The following is a 19,078-nucleotide window of genomic DNA, read 5'->3' as shown; positions in this document are numbered from 1 at the left end:
CCACCACTTCCGCTGCAACTCTGCTTTCCTGCAGACGCCATAGCGTGGCAAGCAGGGAGCCCTCTCAGCTCATTGCTGCTGTTGTGAGCATTGTAAACACCTCACGCATTATCCTGGAGCATATGCAGAACCGGGCTAAGAGACACCAGCACAAGGATGATTTTGATGAGGACATGGACACAGATGTTCCTGAAAGCACGGGCTGTAGCAATTGGGACATCATGGTGGCAGTGGGGCTGGTTGATACAGTGGAACGTCGATTCTGGGCCCGGCAAACAAGCACAGACTGGTGAGACCGCATAGTGTTGCAGGTATGGGATGATTCACAGTGGCTGTGAAACTTTTGCATGCGTAAGGCCACTTTCCTGGAACTCTGAGTTGCTTTCCCCTGCCCTGAAGCGCAGGAATACCAAGATGAGAGCTGCCCTGACAGTTGAGAAGCGAGTGGCGATAGCTCTGTGGAGGCTTGCTATGCGTGACCGGTACCGGTCAGTCGGGAATCAATTTGGAGTGGGCAAATCTACTGTGGGGGCTGCTGTGATCCAAGTAGCCAATGCAATCATTGATGTTCTGTTATCAAGGGTAGTGATTCTGGGAAATGTGCAGGTCATAGTGGATGGCTTTGCTGCAATGGGGTTCCCTAACTGTGGTGGGGCGATAGAATATGCGTTCTATCTTGGCACCGGATCACCTCGCCAACCAGTACGTAAACGGCAAGGGGTACTTCTCAATGGTGCTGCAAGCACTGGTGGATCACAAGGGACATTCACTGACGTCAACGTGGGATAGCCATGAAAGGTGCATGACACTCGCATCTTTAGGAACTCCAGGCTGTTCAAGCAGCTTGAAGGGACTTACTTCCCAGACCAGAAAATTACCACTGGGGATGTTGAAATGCCAGTAGTTATCCTTGGGGACCCAGCCTACCCCTTAATGCCATGGCTCATGAAGCCGTACACAGGCAGCCTGGACAGTAGTAGTAAGGAGCCGTTCGACTATAGGCTGAGCAAGTGCAGAATGGTGGTAAAATGTGCCTTTGGACATTTAAAAGCTCACTGGTGCAGTTTGCTGACTAGGTCAGACTTCAGCGCAACCAGCATTCCCATTGTTATTGCTGCTTGCTCTGTGCTCCATAATATCTGTGAGAGTAAGGGGGAGACATTTATGGCAGAGTGGGAAGTTGAGGCAAATCGCCTGACATCCGATTTTGAGAAGCCAGGCACCAGGGTGATAAGAGCACAGCAAGGCATGCTGTGCATTGGAGAGGCTTTGAAAACCAGTTTCATGACTGGCCAGGCTTCGGTGTGACAGCTGTGTGTGTTTCTCTTTGATGCAAACCCACCCCCTTTGTTGATTTTAATTCCCTGTAAGCCAACCACCCTCCCCCCCTCTAAATGAAGTAACTATTGTTTTGAAACCATGCATTCTTCCTGTATTAATTTAAAAAGGGGGGGGGGATAACTGACAGGGTAGCCCGAGTGGGATGAGGTGAGGGAGGAGGAGCCACACTACAAATCACTGTTTGAATGACAGCCTTCTTTTGCTTGGGCCATCCACTGGAGTGGAGTGGCTGAGTGCCTGGAGCCTCTTCCATGCATGTCTCTCCTTCCTCCTCCTCCCCCCCCCCCCCCGGGTTCTATTAGGCATCTGGCTGAGGAGGATAGGGAACTTGGGGAGGAGGTCAGGCGGTTGTACAATCGATGCCGCAGGGGTCTGTGCTCTTGTTGGCTTTCCTGCAGCTGCACCAGATGCTTCGTGTCCGTTTGCTTCCCCCATTAGCCTTAGCATCGCCTCCTGCCTCTGCTCTTCGTGCTCACATAATGCTTTCATAGCCTCTAACACTGATGTCTCCATGCATTCAACTGTGTCCTATCAGTGCGGGAGGACTGCAGGAGCTTAGAAAACATGTAATCGGGAGTGCTTTTCTTCCCTCCCCCTTCTAATCTGCGATAACCTCAGGGACGGAGGTGGTAGGGGGAGCCTATAAACATTTGCACCTGGTGGGAGATGAAAAGGGAGACTAATATTTAAGATGATTCCTTTCTGAGAACAAAAGGGAGACTCTTTCTTTCACAGTGAATCAAGCAATTCACAGCAGACAGCACATGTGCTTTAGGTACGAGGTCGCATTTTGCCTTTTATATTGAGCGCCTGCCAGTATGGTGACACATCACACATGGCTAGGCAACAGAGTTCGGTTTCCATACAGCCATGGTAAGGCAAAGGGTACACAGGGTTGGCTTCTTATGCATAACATGTGAGAATGATTTCAAACTGCAGCACCATTCTTTCCCATAGCAAGCAATGGGTTGGGCTTCACATTTAAAAAGAGGGGCTGCAGTTTTCGGGTGGATGTGAAGCACACACCTCCTGTGACCCCACTGGGTGGCTATTCTCTGGGATGATCCCTTTTAGCCAAGCGCGAACAGCCCAGCATGAACGGGGTTCTTTTACTGTTCCCTTATAAAAATTCTCCTATTTCAACCAGGTGATCATGAATGATATCACTCTCCTGAGGCTAACAACACAAAGATATAGACCGAATGTTGCCTGAATGCGACCAAAACCCAGAACCATTCGCTGCCATGCATTGTGCTGCAGTGATTCCAGACTACTTTCAGAATCCCTCCAGAAGAGAGCTTCATAGAAGTGTCCCTGGAGAATTCCCGCTCCATCCCCGGACATGTGAACAGACTTCTCCAGTAGCTGTACTGGCCGCGAATGCATCCCAATTTTTCAAGGCAAATCAAACATTAAACACCATTGCTTTTAAACCCTGTAGTTACAAATGTGCACTCACCAGAGGTGCATTCTCCAGCTTCAGGGTCAGGGATCTCGCCTTGGGAGAGTGTTGGCTCTGGGGTGATGAAAAGGTCCTGGCTGCTGGGGAGAACGGATTCACCGCTTGCCTGCTGCGCATTCTTCTCCTCCTCCTCCCGGTTGTGTGAGAGACTCCCCTTGCAGGTGTCCACAGACAGTGGTGGGGTAGTGGTCGGGTCACCTCCTAGAATGGCATGCAGCTGATCATAGAAGCGGCATGTATGGGGCTCTGACCCGGAGCAACCAGTTGCCTCCTTTGTCTTTTGGTAGGCTTGCCTCAGCTCCTTAACTTTCACATGGCACTGCTGTGTGTCCCTGTTGTAGCCTCTCTCCAACATGCCCTGTGAGATTTTGGCAAATATATTTGCATTTCTTCTTTTTGATCAGAGTTCTGCCTGCACAGATGCTTCTCCCCATACAGCAATCAGGTCCAGTGTCTCCCTTTTGGTCCATGCTGGAGCTTGTTTGTGATTCTGTGGGGACTGCATGGTCACCTGTGCTGCTGAGTTCGCCACGCTGACCAAACAGGAAATGAAATTCAGAAGTTCCCAGGCCTTTTCCTGTGTACCTGGTTTGTGAATCGGAGTTCAAAGTGCTGTCCAGAGCGGTCACAATAGAGCACTCTGGGATAGCTCCCGGAGGCCAATACCATCGATTTGCGTCTGCAGTACCCCAAATTCAACTCAGCAAGGTCGATTTTAGCACTGCTCCCCTCAGCGGGGAGGAGTACAGAAGTCTATTTTAAGAGCCCTTTAAGTCGACGGAATGGGGTTGGATGTGTGAACGCATTCATTTTAAAATTGACCTAACGCAGCTAAATTCAACCTACCCCCGTAGTATAGACCTGGCCATTATTTCTTCCTACCTAATGTTTCTTCTAAGAAATGCTCAAACGTGGAAGGAGAAATGAAAGTTGGGCTCATATACATGAGATTTTTATAACTCTTTGGCATTCAAAACAGCTCATTGTAATGATGTATGAGAGCTGGAGTAAGAAGGTAACATGATAAAAATTACTAAGGCTTTGTGTACACTGACAAGTGAAAGGCACAACTTTTTGTCATTCAGAGGTGTTAAAAATGTGCGCACGCATACCCCGAAAGACACAAGTTTTGTCAATGACAAGTGCTGGTGTGAACAGCGATTTATTGGCAGGAGCACTGTCCTGCCAACAACGCTAACGCTGCTTGTTGGGGGTGGAAGTTTTTTGTCACCAGGAGAGCTCTCTCCTGCTGACAAACAGCGGCTACACTGCGTGCCTTTTAGCCGCGTAGCTGTAGGAATGCAGCTGTGTCGCTAAAAGCTGCATAGTGTTGACATAGCCTAAGTTGTTTGAGACACTAGGTGGCTGAGAATATCTTCTATTGGACCAAGTTATGTTGGGGAAAAAGACAGATCTCAAGCTCCAATGTGCTCTTCTTCAGGTTTGGGAGAAGTAATCAGAGTCGCAGCTAAACACAAGGTGGGACTGATTGTTAAGTGTAGGATTTAACACATTGCAAAATGAAGTGGCCATTAATACCTCTACTTAAAGTGGGCTAGGGGTTACAGATTGTTGTAAAGAGATGTAGAATTGTAGGACTGCAAGGGACCTCGAGAGGTCATCCAATCCCCTGCACTCAAGGCAGGACCAAGTACAGTAACTCTTCACTTAAGTCATCCTGGCTAACGTTGTTACGTCGCTGATCTATTAGGGAACATGCTCATTTAAAGTTGCACAATGCTCCCTTATAATGTTTGGCAGCCGCCTGCTTTGTCCACTGCTTGCAGAAAGAGCAGCCCGTTGCAGCTAGCTGGTGGGGGCTCCCCATCAGCTCCCCACTCCCTTAAGTTCCCTGTGCAGCAACCCCCCAGCAGGCTATCAATTGCAGCAGTTCAGCTGTCCCTCCCCCCACTGCCATGTGCTGCTCCTGCGCTCTGCCTTGGAGCTGCTCCCAGCCTCCTGCTTGCTATGTGGGGTGGGGGGGAAAGAGGGGGATTAATATCAGGGTGTCCCCCTGCTCCTGCCACCCACTTACCCTATCTCCATAGAGTTGGGGGGAACACAACAGGGCTCAGGACGGAGGGAGCTTGGAGGCAGCAGCTGCTGTCTCAACTTGCTGATCTACTTAAAAAGGCAGCGTACTTAGAGTGGGGTCAGCATACTTAAGGGGCAATGCGCATCTCTTTTTCTGTCTGCCATGCTGTCTCCCCTCCCTCCATTCATGCTGCCTTGTAGTGTATGAGGCTACTTTAACAACAGTGTGTTAACTCTTGAGGGCTCAGCTGAGTTCTACTTCATCATTTAGCAGTAAGGCATTCCCTGGGAAATATCCCACCTTCTGACTCCTTCACCTCAACCAAGCTTCACAATCATCATTGCTGTGTACAGTATTAAATTGCTTGTTTAAAACTTATAATATAGTCTTTTGTCTGGTGAAAAAACTTTCCCGGGAATCTAACCCCTCCCTCCACATTTACAGTAATTCTTGTAGGGAAATTGGATTTGCTTAACATCGCTTCATTTAAAAATCACGTTTTTCAGGAACAGAACTACAACATTAAGTGAGGAGTTACTGTAGTGTAGACCATCCCTGACAAGTGTTTGGAGATTTTTTTAAGAGCAGGTTAGATGATAAGAGATGGTGTAATTTCAGTGTTTAACTACCCTTAGTTAGGAAGTTTTTCTTAATGTCCAACCTAAACCACCCTTGCTGCAATTTAAGCCCATTGCTTGTCCTATCCTCAGAGATTAAGGAGCACAATTTTTCTCCATCCTCCTTGTGGCAACCTTTAATGTACTTGAAAACTGTTGGGAACTAGAAAGCACTTTCTTTCCTTTTTAATCATTTCTGATTTTAGTCATTTCTAACTTTTATGCCTCATTGCTGATACTCAAAATCTATCTTTTTATAGTTAATAAACGCGTTGTATCTAATCTAGCATGTTTAAGTTGAAATGTCTAGGTAACACCATTTAAGGTGGCAAGTTGTGCGTATATTATTCCCTTAAGGAATAATGGACTTCGTATATTTGGACTGCCCAAGAGAAGCTGGGCATATAAGACATACATTTTTCCTGGAAAAGCCAGGCCTGGGAGAGTGTTAGTCACCCTGCAGTATAACCATGGCTGGTGAGAGGAAGGATGAGACTGGCAGGCTGGGGTTACACAAACACATCTGGGAGTGACCTGCATACTGGCAAGCGGTATGTCACAATGCAAACTTGCCCATATTAGTTATATTAAGAGAATATTACAAGTTATAACTCAACCATTCTGGCAGCTAAAATGGTCTGTTTTAATGAAGTGCATTATTTGGGTTATGTTATGGTCTTGGCTGTTACTTAAGATGATTGCATTTTTTTAATATTCTAGGTAAAATATTAGTGGGCTCTTCCGTTGGATTTTTGGCTCTTTCAGTGCCACAGGATAATGGTGACTGATTTTATTCTCAGATCCCAAGGTAGAGTTCAGACTTGAGAAGAGAGAACCACTGAAGGCCAAGACAAAGACTCCAGTAACACTCAAACAAAGAAGAGTTGTTGAACATAATCAGGTATCTTTATTTTAATGGCATTTTCTTACCAACTTGTAATTGTAATTGAGTATACTCGCAGTAGCTGAATTTTTCATATTGCACTTGACTAATATTAGCATATGGTTAATATTTTAAGTGGGCTAATCTGTTTATCACAAGTTTTCCAGGAATCGTGCGGTAATTAAACACAACCCAAGTTTTAGCTAATCCTGGAGCTATTTTTTAATATTTTTGCCTACTCAGAAACAGTTAAGATTAGCAGCTATATTCTGCTAAAGTTAGCTTTTGCTTTTTTCTATGATATTGTAGGCAGCACTGCTGTAGTTAGTATTGCATAACACTTTCCAATATAAAACCATTTTCAGTGACTTATAAATTTGCCAAATTATTGAAATTTCCTTGCTGAATGTCTCCAAGAAACATTTTTGGAACCTTCAGCAAAATCAGCTCCGTAAAGTTCTCTCAGAACAAAGTTGGGGAAAGTAATTGTTTGCTTAATTAAAATATCCTGGTATCTGTTTGAGAGGCTTTAGTGCCTCTGTGCTTTAGAGTGAGGACTTAAAAGTGGTGGGGAGGTTATCCTAAGAGAAGAACATATTATGTGGGGGAAAAGGCTTCAGTTGTATGGTCACATACTATCAATGCATCCACATATAGGCACTTATTAACGTTTGAGTGCCTCACTTTGAAATGCTAATATGCTCTAGCTTGCTTAATGAAGGCTGCTTTGTTTGGGTTTTAGGGTGTGTAGATTGTTTTTTTTTTTAAAAAAAATGAATTGATCATGTGGACTTCAGGAGTTTGATTTGTCAAATACCTGTAGCTAATCAACCCTTGTGAAATTAGCATATCAATGTGAATATCCTTTTGTCCAGATTAGTGTATTTCATCCGGTGATCCAGTTTTGGCTGGTGGTAGTGCCCTGACCAACATTTCTTTTTGCTGAAGAAAAGTAGTGGAATCCTTGTGGAGCAAGTATTTGAGTAACTGGCTTTTGCAGAACTTCGCAATGATCTGTGCTGTGTTGGTGAGGGTGGTCCAGCAGTATGAGGGGACAAATTAGAAACATTTCTTTTAAAATGGTGTTTTAGCCACTGATACTAGTGCACACTGCTCTGAATCTTTCCTTTCTCTGGAATTTGTCACCAGTGGCTGTCTTAGAAATGGTGAACTCTTACTAATTTTGTCTGATATCTTTTTGAAACAGACATCCAAGTACCACTTTAATTTTGTCTGGGTTGGGGCATGCATAGACATATGATAATGTAACTTATTGTCACAACTGTTCCAGTTCACTTTGATGGGAATCAAAATCAAGGAGTCATACTGAAACACTTCTGCTCTTTCAGTTGAAGCAAAAATTCAAAATTGTTGACTGCACAATACTATTTTAAAGGATATTTAAACACTTAATCAGCCAAGAATCCTTTTTAAATGAATACTTTGAGTTAGATTCCTAAACAAGATACCTGATATCCCTCCCACCTCTTCCTCCCGTTGCCCCCGCCCGTCCCCGTTTTCTCCCCCCCCCCCCCCCCCATTGATGCTTTTCCAGCAGCTCCCACTGATTTCAATATGACAGAGATGTTGACATGTCCAAATATCTTGAAAAATCAGGCCTCTATCCTGGAGCATGCATATGTTTGTCTTTTTTTCAAGAGCGAGCACTCTGACATCTCGGTCATGTTGAAATCAGTGGCATCCTGTCTAAGAACCATAATGAGAAACAAAGTTAAGACCAAGTGTTGTGAAGTCTTTAATAAAATATACATTAAGGCAATATGTGCCCCTTGAATGGACCCACTTGGCAAAATAAACATGCCTGTACTCCAAACAAACCCCTTCTCTCCCAGGACCCCAAGAGATCAAATAGACCTTGCAGTGTCACCTGAATGTCTTTAATCTTAGCAGTTTGTCAGACCAACAGGAGAAATATATCTGAGAATACACCCTCAGAACAACCTGCTTTCACAACCTCCTAGATTAAACAAATGGGTGTTAATTTGACTTTCTTGCCTGATCACTTGAAATATCTAGGACCCCAGACTAAGTATTTATTTCAAATGTATCTGGTCTGCCAAAATAGTACTCCACTTTAGTTATGGAAGTACAAAGGTTTACTGTCAGTAGCTTCTTTTATAATATATCAGTGCAGATTTCAGACTCAGTGATGTACAATTAAGTATCTCTGAGATGGTTTTATAGCGTGTGTGGATTTTTCCTGAAAATATCCATGACTGAGTGTTAATTCAGCTGGTATCTTATCCAATTCACCAGGTTGATTCAATGCGAATAGTAAAACTCTTCATACAAATTTTTCAAAATGATGAATATTTACTGATTCAAACCATCATAACCCTCTCTTTAGGTAGGCTGACCTGGACCCATTAATATTCTTTTAAAATCTAGAAAATGGAAATGCTAAATGCCCATAGTAGAAGCTGAAAGTACTTTGAGTGGTTAAAGCTGCAAACGATATAATTTAAAACCTGTAACAGGCAAAGATTTATGAATGAACTTCAGTAAAGTACAGTAAACTTTCAAAATTATCCTTGTTTTTTAGGAAAGGAAATAATCCAAAATTTGTGGGGGGGGAAGGGAGATGGTTATTTTGAGAAGAGTTTTCTTACAATTTAAAGAAATATTGCCAACAGTTTAGGCTCAGAAACTTAGGATCTAGTGGGAAGTGACGTTTGTTTTCTCAAAATCCAATTAAAAATTCACCACTTAGTAACTGAAAAATTTAGGAGACTATAACTTGTCTCACCTAAATAAAAACTTGTACTCCTTCTCCTGGATTTGTAGCAACAATAAACAAGCAATCTTTAAACTGTGCAGAGAATCCTGCTATTTGACTTCTAGCTATATTAGTTACTTGATTGGAGGATACTCTTTACTGGAAACAGACACTAGATAATTTTATCTTCCAGCCTGCTTTGTTAAAATCTTGCAAAACATGAAAGTGTTCTGTGACCTGATCTTGTGTCAATGGGATCTCCTACGACAGAAAGGAGGATCCACCATTTCTTGTGTGATTTTTCAGGGCCCCACTTGTAACTTTCTATGGATTTTGGGGGTAATCTTAATCTGAGGTGGTTAGCTCTTCCTGAAACATCAGAGAAAAAACAATCTTCTAAATGATAACAGCAAACTACCAAACTTCCTGAATTTATTTATTCCTTTTAAAGAAAAGGAAAACATGCACATTGCATTTGTTTTGCTACTGGCTTCAGATTATTAGCTTGCTTTTTTACTAGTGTAAACTTCTTTCCCTCAAAAAATAGTTTGTTTTTTTAAATACAGTGGTAACGCTCTGGTTTCCTACTGTTCAATATTGGCTATTTTATGGATTTGGGATTTTTAATCGTGTTTCAAGTTGCCAGTGTAAAACTGCAGCTTTTATGCTGCTTCTGTAGATTTGGGGTCTTTCCTCACTCCCTGAGACTTAACCTGAAGAGTGTGTTCGCAGTTACTTAAACCCACAATACTATTATTACTGTGGTGAATGACCTCTTTCCTCCAGTGCCCCCATTGCAGAACTCATAAGTTAAATCTTATTCTAATACTAGTATGACATTTGTTTTTTAGTATCCAATGGACTGGTTTAGGTTTGATTAATTATGTCTCAAGTCTTAGTCATAAGGAATGGGCAAAGCTTAATTTATGGATATAACACTTGTTACAGTTATGGGGGAGACTTTCAAAAGCACAAATGGTAGTTAGGCAAACAATTTCTGATGAATTTCAAACTGCTGTATGTGTCTTTTGGAAATCTCCCCATCTTGTGTTCAGAGGAGCTAAAATTGCATCTGAGAAAAGGGTTTTGGTAACACCTGTTTCCACAAATGCCCAAGAGGTTTGTTTTTTATTTATGCAGACAAGATATCTGGGTTAAATGTAAAATGGCATATCCGCTCATCAGTGGTTCTTATCCAGGCTCAAGCCAGAGATCAGGTTTTAGCCAGTGGTGATGTAAACCATTTATACTCTACACTTACTGGAGATGGTAGCTCTCACTTTTTTCTGATAGTCATTATACATTGCCTGTTCAACTCCATATAAATAGGAATCCTCTTAAGGGTAGTGTTGAGTACTATCCCTTGATATCCAATATTGCAGTATTCTAAAAAGCAAGATATTTGGAAAGCAAGTGTGCTACACACATACATCTGGAATATGCATGCTTCTGTGCCTTTTAGTTATGGACACTTCAGTGTTGGGACATGGCTTTTATATGCTTGCTAATGTATTTGATGCTTGAATAGAACTATTCTCAAGATGGAGTTACTGAGGCTATCTGGACAAGTGGATCTTCAAAAAGTGGACCTCTTCAGGCAGTTTCTAGGGAGTCTACAAGAGTATCAAGAAGAACACCAAGGAAAAGGGTGATGAGGCTTATTGCAATCTAGACTCGTTTTACTTTTTCCTGAGATTGTCAGGGCCCTAGAGACTATTTTTTACACTCACTGTTTTTGTTTTGTTTTTTTTAAACAAACAGGTGGAAACTACAGCACAGTTGCCTGTAGATGATGCAGTAATGTCAGAGGGTACTCCCATAGCTGAAACTATAGTGGCTTCAAGCAACGAGACCCTAGTAAATATATCTAATAAATTATACAAGTGGTATCCTTCTGTAATGTACCTTTTTAACTTACACTAGAAAGCATTTTCAGTTTAAACAAATCTAACTCTACTTGATAGCCCCCAATACTTAATGTATTTTTACTTTCTATCAGATATGCATTCCTCTCCATTTTATCAGTCTTATATGAGCATATGTTCTTACACCATTCCCTGAAGCCTCCTGCGGCTGGCCTGGTCTGAGCCTGTATGATAGTTCCTATCTTCTTAAAAGTGGAAGGTTGGGGAACTTCAGTACCACAACCTTCATGGAGGGTCCATTTTATTTAACATGTGCAACAAACCTGCCTTGAGTGTTTGTGAGCTTCTGTCACTAAACCGCTTTAAGAAAAAAATACTGAAACTATGTCACTAATGTATTTAGAACGTTCTTCCAAAGTAGCTCCTCTTAAATCCTTTTTTTTCCTCTGAGTGATAACTTTTAGTACCCAAATGTTTAACACAGATTTTGTCTTATTTTTGTTTTTCTATTGTATTTTGGTTAATTGAGTCTGAACAATTTGAATCTCAGCAGGTTGTCAATAGGGTGCCTGGAAATTTCAAGCATGCAGCTCCTACACTGTCAATCAGTGAATTCTCAGACTTGCCCAGAAGAACACCAAAGAAACCATTGATGACAGCTGAAGTAAATGAATTAAAATTTAGATTATCATTATTCTTTCTGGATAGAGTTCTTATATTTATTTTATTTATTTATGCATTCCTGCAGAAGTGGGAATGAGGGTGTACTTCTCTAAGAGGTGGTATGAGGATATTCAGATCACACTAGCATTGTACCATGGCTTGACTGATGAATGTTAAGGTTTAAAAGTTTTGCCAGTAAAACACCTGTTTAGTTTTGAGCCATTCTGCATTTCTGGGGTCATGTTTGCAGTTTTTGTGCTGCTTCTGTCATCAGTGTAGCATGTTGCTTTTTTTGTACAATTCCTTGTCAAGTCAGTTGAATAGAGAGAGTACATGACTCTTGAATTTTGAAAAATTGATCCAAGTCTGTGGCTTAATTTCCAGCATCAAATAGCAGGATTATTTTAAACCAAAAGCCTCCAAGGTAACATTACTGGAGTAGATCTGCCTCTTCTTTAATAGCTAAAATGCCCCTACTTCTACAGTGTTTGACTATATTATCTCTGGAAACCTTTTATATACTAAAAATTTTAGACCTGATATTGTATGCTATTCTGCAGCATTATTTTCCTAATAGAAATCAGTAGAATTTATCACTTTTGCATTGCTCATTTTGAATAAAACTCATCCTTAAAAATAGGTAAGAAATGTTTAATTAAAAACTAGTGTCCACATCTTCATGTAATGTGTAATGGGCTACCTTATTTGCATACAGAGATGATCTGACACCATGTTGGTAACTGAGCAGATACCCATTAAATTTATTAAAAACGAGTGCTTTACTGTCTCAATCCCAATAAGCCTGTGAAGTCAGTGTTTTGCTATATTGCAGCACTTTCACTTACCACAGCAAGAGGAAACAGGTCGTCCTCATAAACATGCTGTTAACATTGGTCACACACAATCCAGTGATCTGCTCAACACAGCCATGATAGAGGTGATGACTAGTCCCTTTTGATCATCTGTATTGTTGTCTGATTGGTGTATAAGTACTGCATAAGTAACAACAAAGTATTCTTCATGTTGAAGGAAACTGAGGACAACGCTGAATGCATCTGGACTCCAAAACTCACTAGACAGCTGCCAGTAACAAAGCTTAAACCAACAATTAAAATCCAGGAAAGACTTCTTAAAATTCACTGGGTGAACCAAATTCTCCCTTTCAAATCACCTAGGGTTATGGTTGCTCTAAATATCTATACTAGAGGAAAAAAGCTATTGAGTTTGGTAAGGTTTATAATTGTTCTATTTGTTCCTATAGGTGGTGGAGAAAACACTAGCAGAAGAACGAAGAGTAGAAAGAGATATTCTTAAGGAAATGTTCCCATATGAAGTATCCACACCTACAGGAATTAGGTACAATTAAAGTATTTTATGTTTTACTCAATTTTGATAAAAACGTTGAGGAGACATGGACTCCTCGTTTTTGCTGATACAGACTAACATGGTTACCCCTCTAAACCTGTCAATTTTGATAGAACAAAGACCTTTTTTTCTGGGTGTAATTAGGTTGTATTGCTAGGAAATCTCTAAGAATTAATCTGTGCTTTGTGGCTCAACCTCACAGCACACCATAGAGCTAGGTGGCACGCCTTTCTGCATATAACTGTGTTTAAAATTAACTTATCCCATTAGAACTAAAACTGAATTTACCTGGGCTAACAAGAGTTTGCTCTAGTGTCACAAACGTTATTGAAATGTGATGTGATTTAGGCTTCAGATACTAAAAGTAAATAAGTCTTTTATAAATGGAATTAATTCAGATAAGGAATCTTCTTTGTAAAATTACACAGATTCATAGATATTTAGGTCAGAAGGGACCATTATGATCATCTAGTCCTGACCTCCTGCACAACGCAGACCACAGAATTTCACCCACCACTCCTGCAAAAAACCTCACACCTATATCTGTGCTACTGAAGTCCTCAAATCGTAGTTTAAAGACTTCAAGGAGCAGAGAATCCTCCAGCAAGTGACCCATGCCCCATGCTACAGAGGAAGGCGAAAAACCTCCAGGGCCTCTTCCAATCTGCCCTGGAGGAAAATTCCTTCCCGACCCCAAATATGGCAATCAGCTGAACCCTGAGCATATGGGCAAGATTCATCAGCCAGATACTACAGAAAATTCTTTCCTGGGTAACTCCGGATCCCACCCTATCTAATATCTCATCACAGGCCATTGGGCCTATTTACCATGAATATTTAATTACCAAATCCATGTTATCCCATCATACCATCTCCTCCATAAACTTATTGAATTTAATCTTAAAGCCAGATAGATCTTTTGCCCCCACTGCTCCCCTTGGAAGGCTGTTCCAAAACTTCACTCCTCTTACGGTTAGAAACCTTCATCTAATTTCAAGTCTAAACTTCCCAATGATCAGTTTATATCCATTTGCTCTTGTGTCCACATTGGTACTGAGCTTAAATAATTCCTCTCCCTCTCTGGTATTTATCCCTCTGATATATTTATAGAGAGCAATCATATCTCCCCTCAACCTTCTTTTAGTTAGGCTAAACAAGCTGAGCTCCTTGAGTCTCCTTTCATAAGACAAGTTTTCCATTCCTCAGATCATCCTAGTAGCCTTCTCTGTACCTGTTCCAGTTTGAATTCATCCTTCTTAAACATGGGAGACCAGAACTGCACACAGTATTCCAGGTGAGGTCTCACCAGTGCCTTGTATAACAGTACTTATCCTCCTTATCCCTACTGGAAATACCTCTCCTGATGCATCCCAAGACCGCATTAGCTTTTTTCACAGCCATATCACGTTGGCAGCTCATAGTCATCTTATGATCAACCAATACTCCAAGGTCCTTTTCCTCCCCGTTACTTCAAATTGATGCATCCCTAGCTTATAACTAAAATTCTTATTAATCCCTAAATGCATGACCTTACACTTCTCACTATTAAATTTCATCCTATTACTATTACTCCAGTTTACAAGGTCATCCAGATCCTCCTGTAGGCTATCCCTGTCCTTCTCTAAATTGACAATACCTCCCAGCTTTGTATCATCCACAAACTTTATTAGCACACTCCCACTTTTTGTGCCAAGGTCAGTAATAAAAAGATTAAATAAGATTTGGTCCCAAAACCTATCCTTGAGGAACTCCACTGGTAACCTCCCTCCAGCGTGACAGTTCACCTTTCAGTAGGACCCGTTGTAGTCTCCCCTTTAACCAATTCCTTATCCACCTTTCAATTTTCCTATTGATCCCCATCTTACCCAATTTAACTAATAATTCCCCATGTGGCATGGTATCAAATGCCTTACTAAAATCTAGGTAAATTAGATCCACTGCGTTTCCTTTGTCTAAAAAATCTGTTACTTTCTCAAAGAAGGAGATCAGGTTCGTTTGGCACGATCTACCTTTTTAAAAACCATGTTGTATTTTGTCCCATTTACCATTGACTTCAATGTCCTTAACTACTTTCTCCCTCAAAATTTTTTCCAAGACCTTGCGTACTACAGATGTCAAACTAACATCTAGATTAAACCAGTTTAATTTCTTCTGAAATGAAGTCCAGTATTCCACAATGGGATTTTAAATAATAAAAATGGTAAAACTTTAAAAACTTATTTGAGGCTAAAAATATCCTGTTAGCTTGTGTTCCAGGCAGAAGGATATGCACGAATCCAGGACACGTTTTTTAAAAGTACTGCTTCAGCAGAGCACTGAATTCTGTAGCCATAATCAGCTTAATGGTCCATATAGAGACCAGACACTGGACTGACATTGGTCAGTACCAGCTGCTTCAAAGGAAAGTGTCCAAAAAAAATTTATATAAAATTATGGAATAACTTGTCCATAACTTCCCTTTGTTTTTTCTAATCTTCTTCAATTAGTGATTGCCTAATGCACTGAAGCATGAAGCATATAGGCATGCTGTCTAATGTAACTAGATGTTCTTATCTGTATAGAACTTCCAGTCCTAAATCGTACTGTAACTCTTTTTTTTTTTTTTAAGCTTTTGGCCACAATATCTTGAGACAGAGTTCCCTGAGTCAATAGGTGTTGTTGTGTTAAAAGGGATTTCACTTTAAAAGTATGTTGCCTTTTGAATTCCATTAAATCTCCTTTTCTCCTTGTATAATGTAGGAAGGTAGAAAGAAACGACTGACTTGAATTCTTCTCCATACCATTCATTATTTTTCATTCTCCATCATATGCCTCTGATTTATCTTCTAAACTAAGTAACCCCAGTCTCTTTCGAGATTCAACATACCGAAGGCTTTGTATGTTTCCTGATTCCTATAATTTATTTGTGAAACCTCCTGAAATTTCTGCTAAATCTTTGAGATAGAATGAGCAGACATTAAGTACAGTATTCAGTGTATCACTGACTTTTTTTAATATACTCTCTCATTCTTGTGCATCCAAACACTTTGTTTTTGATTGCTGCTACAAAGTGAGAATTCTTGTTCTCAGCTTGTCCAACAGTAACACGTAAAGCCTAGAGCCCTATTGTGGTAGTAATCTTACAAACACATAACAAAGGTGGTCTGTGCCTAGGAGCTCTTTATAAATAGACAACAGTGGCAACTGCACAGACTGAAAGTGTAAGATGATGAGATCAGAGTAACAGGCTTTCATTGAGCTACCTACATTGATGCCTATGTCTTTTCTTTAAAGAATGGTTGTACAGGAAAGGCTTTGTTATCCAGCATGTTGGGGGGAAATGGGAGGTCCCGGTTAGTCAAAAATTCCAGTTAACTAAGAGTTATACTTATCAATGGAGGGAGGGAGTTTAGGTGTGGGAGGGGGCTCAAGGATGGGGGAAGGGGTATGGGCTCTGAGAGGGAATTTGGGTGCAGGAGGGGGCTTGGGGCGCTGGATCTGGATCTGGCAGCTCTCACCTTGGGCGGCTCCCTGCAAGTGGCGATGTGTCCCTGCTGCTCCTAGGTGGAGGCATGGCCAGGTGTCTCTGCGCACTGCCTCTGCCCACAGATGCTGCCCCCGCAGTTCCCATTGGCCACGGTTCCTGGCCAATGGGAACAGCGGAGCCAGCAAATGGAGCGAGATAGGGGCAGCGCACGGAGCCCTCATGGCCGTTCCTCCACCTAGGAGCAGCAGGGACATGTTGCTGCTTGCGAGGAGCCAGGTAGGGAGCCTGCTGGCCCTGCACCAACTAGACTTTTAATGGAGATATCAGAAATGCCAGTTTCTAGAGCTTTACAGTTGGTGAAGTGCTGGATAACACAGCTTTTACTGTAGTTCATTGAAATGAAGTGTTGAGTATTCACTGCTGGTATGCAGGAAGCACTGACGTTGTTACTGGAATTTAAAATGTCCCAACAGAGACCATTTTTAAACATTGCATGCCTCAGAAGCACATACATTCTAATAGTTAAGAAATTATATCCGTGAATGTCTGCCCCATGTCCCTAAAATCAGGGACTTCCTCTTTATCAGTATGGACCCCTGTCTGCTTGCTGTGGTACCATTGTAGGGCAAGGAGAGTAGTCCCTCCCAAAGCAGCTTTTCTTCTTCTTTGCACTGCTGGTTTGACTAACTCCACCTCTTTACTTCTTCGTCCTTCCCTGAGGAAGGACAACAATGAGAGCTAAGACCTCAAGGCACAAAGAACTTTGGTAAAGTAGAGAGGACACTAATCACTAACAACTTTTTTTTTCCAACATCTGGAGCCTCATCCAGTCCACCTTGGCAAGCATTCTGTGTAATTGAAATTAATATATTTGAAAATGTAGAAAATATCCAAAAATATTTAAATATTCTATTATTGTTTAACCATGCCATTAAAACACCGATTAATTGCAATTAATATTTTTTTCATTGTTTGACAGCCCTGCTTGATACCTAAGTCTGGCTATTTGTGTATCCCATCAATCTTTCTGCATATAGGGTTGAAAGACACTCTTCACCAGTGATGGGAAAGAGAAAGTAAAATGTGAACTGTATGCTTGAAAGCTTACCCAGGGGCAGTAGTGAAATCTGTCCTTAACCTCTTAAAACAGAGTATCTGGTGTGCATTTTGATCCTTAACAGATCCTTAATCCATTTAAACTAAAACTTTTTTTTATGTACTTCAGATTGCTCGCTTAAACATGTGACAAATTATTCTTTTTAATTAACAGTGCTAGCTGCCGCAGACCAATCAAAGGAGCTGCTGGCCGACCTATAGAGCTCAGTGACTTCAGAATGGAGGAAAGCTTTTCATCTAAATATATTCCAAAATATGTTCCCTCAGCAGATGACAAACCAGAGAAACCAACAACAAAAAAACGCTCCATTCCCATGTGGATAAAGATTCTGCTGTTTGTTGTTGTGTCAGTGTTCTTGTTTGTGGTTTATCAATCTATGGAAACCAACCAAGGAAATCCTTTTTCTAAGTATCTTGGTGTCTCTGAGGCAGATATCCCAGCTAATTGATCATCTCCTATGGCACACCCAACTTGGTCTCCGTTTTTTTTAATTGTAGAAAAAAAACTCTTCTTCCCTACTGTCGTCGCAAGGACTGCTTACAAATGTGATTGCAACTTGACAAATTTGAATAATGAAGCATAAATAAACAAGACAGTATAAATGGACATCAGTAACTTTTTCTGGACTAGTAGGAGATAACTTTGTGCCATATGAGTAACATTTTTTAGATCTCTGGGACTTTTTGTAGTTATTTTTTAATGTGGACATCTTTAAATTCATTTTTGAGAAACTGTATATTTGTTTTTGCAAACTTGGATGCTGAGAAGGGCAAAAATGTAGTAAAATATGAAGCTGTGTTTAAATGCTTTGACTACGTACAGAAAAGAGGTTATACTTTTTTCTCTACTACACAATGTAGGGGTGAGGAAGGAGGAGATGATATTAACCTGACAAAAGGAAATGCATTCTTGGATGCATTTTATTGTAATTGTTCAGCTGAATTTGATATATTGTAGCTTGTAGGGAAAGTCTGGCAATAAACTCTTCTGTAATACTGTAACTTTTTAGTAAATGTAACTTTAACCCTGCTGTAGACAGTTCTGTAAGGTCTTAGTAACGTTAGTAACTCCACCTAAGAATAACATCAGGTTTTTTTAATTGTAACCCTTAATTTTAGTGCTTAATATTGTTGTAGGAACCTAATAATTACAGATCTAATTGGCAACAGATCTGTCTTTATAGAGGAACTTATTTATTAGTAATATGTGTGAAAATAAAATTTGCATCAAATATAATTTGCTACCAAAATATTCTTTGAATCTGTTTTTTGTTGTTTATTGAAGGACTCAAAGTCTAAAGCACTGTGCTACATCTTAAATTTTTCACCAGCATGATTCAGACTGCAGATAAAATTACTGCAGGGCTATGTTCTTCAAACATAATTTGTCAAGTCTTTCCCACACAGCTTAAGATGATACTCCTTGCAGATGTTCATGTAAAAATGCGTTGCTTCTATACTCCTCTTGGATACTCCTTATATCATGAAGTTTCATGTTTGATGTGAAGAGGGCATTGTTATGCTTTGA

General features: G+C 40.9%; 1 protein-coding gene across 11 annotated transcripts in view; it reads left to right on the top strand.

Annotated features, from left to right (window-relative positions):
- TMPO (thymopoietin) overlaps positions 1–18,800 on the top strand; it is a 44,640-nt gene extending 25,840 nt beyond the window's left edge. The window contains exons 4-10 of one of the 11 annotated variants that reach the window (XM_073327461.2): positions 6,256–6,356; positions 10,604–10,723; positions 10,837–10,932; positions 11,494–11,604; positions 12,436–12,540; positions 12,865–12,959; positions 17,705–18,800. In XM_073327461.2, coding sequence (XP_073183562.1) covers positions 6,256–6,356; positions 10,604–10,723; positions 10,837–10,932; positions 11,494–11,604; positions 12,436–12,540; positions 12,865–12,959; positions 17,705–17,999 — 923 coding nt within the window. In that variant the 3' untranslated portion in view covers positions 18,000–18,800. Of the gene's footprint in view, positions 1–6,255; positions 6,357–10,603; positions 10,724–10,836; positions 10,933–11,490; positions 11,605–12,435; positions 12,541–12,864; positions 12,960–17,704 lie in introns of all 11 variants that reach the window. The other 10 variants (XM_073327471.2, XM_073327462.2, XM_073327465.2 and 7 more) reach the window with 10 other exon arrangements.
- Positions 18,801–19,078: the final 278 nt, after the last annotated feature.

The sequence above is a fragment of the Lepidochelys kempii genome, chromosome 1 (assembly GCF_965140285.1).
Source record: "Lepidochelys kempii isolate rLepKem1 chromosome 1, rLepKem1.hap1, whole genome shotgun sequence".
Lineage (NCBI taxonomy): Eukaryota > Metazoa > Chordata > Testudines > Cheloniidae > Lepidochelys > Lepidochelys kempii.
The sequence above is the reverse complement of the archived record's forward strand: the minus strand, read 5'-3'. Positions and strand labels throughout refer to the sequence as shown.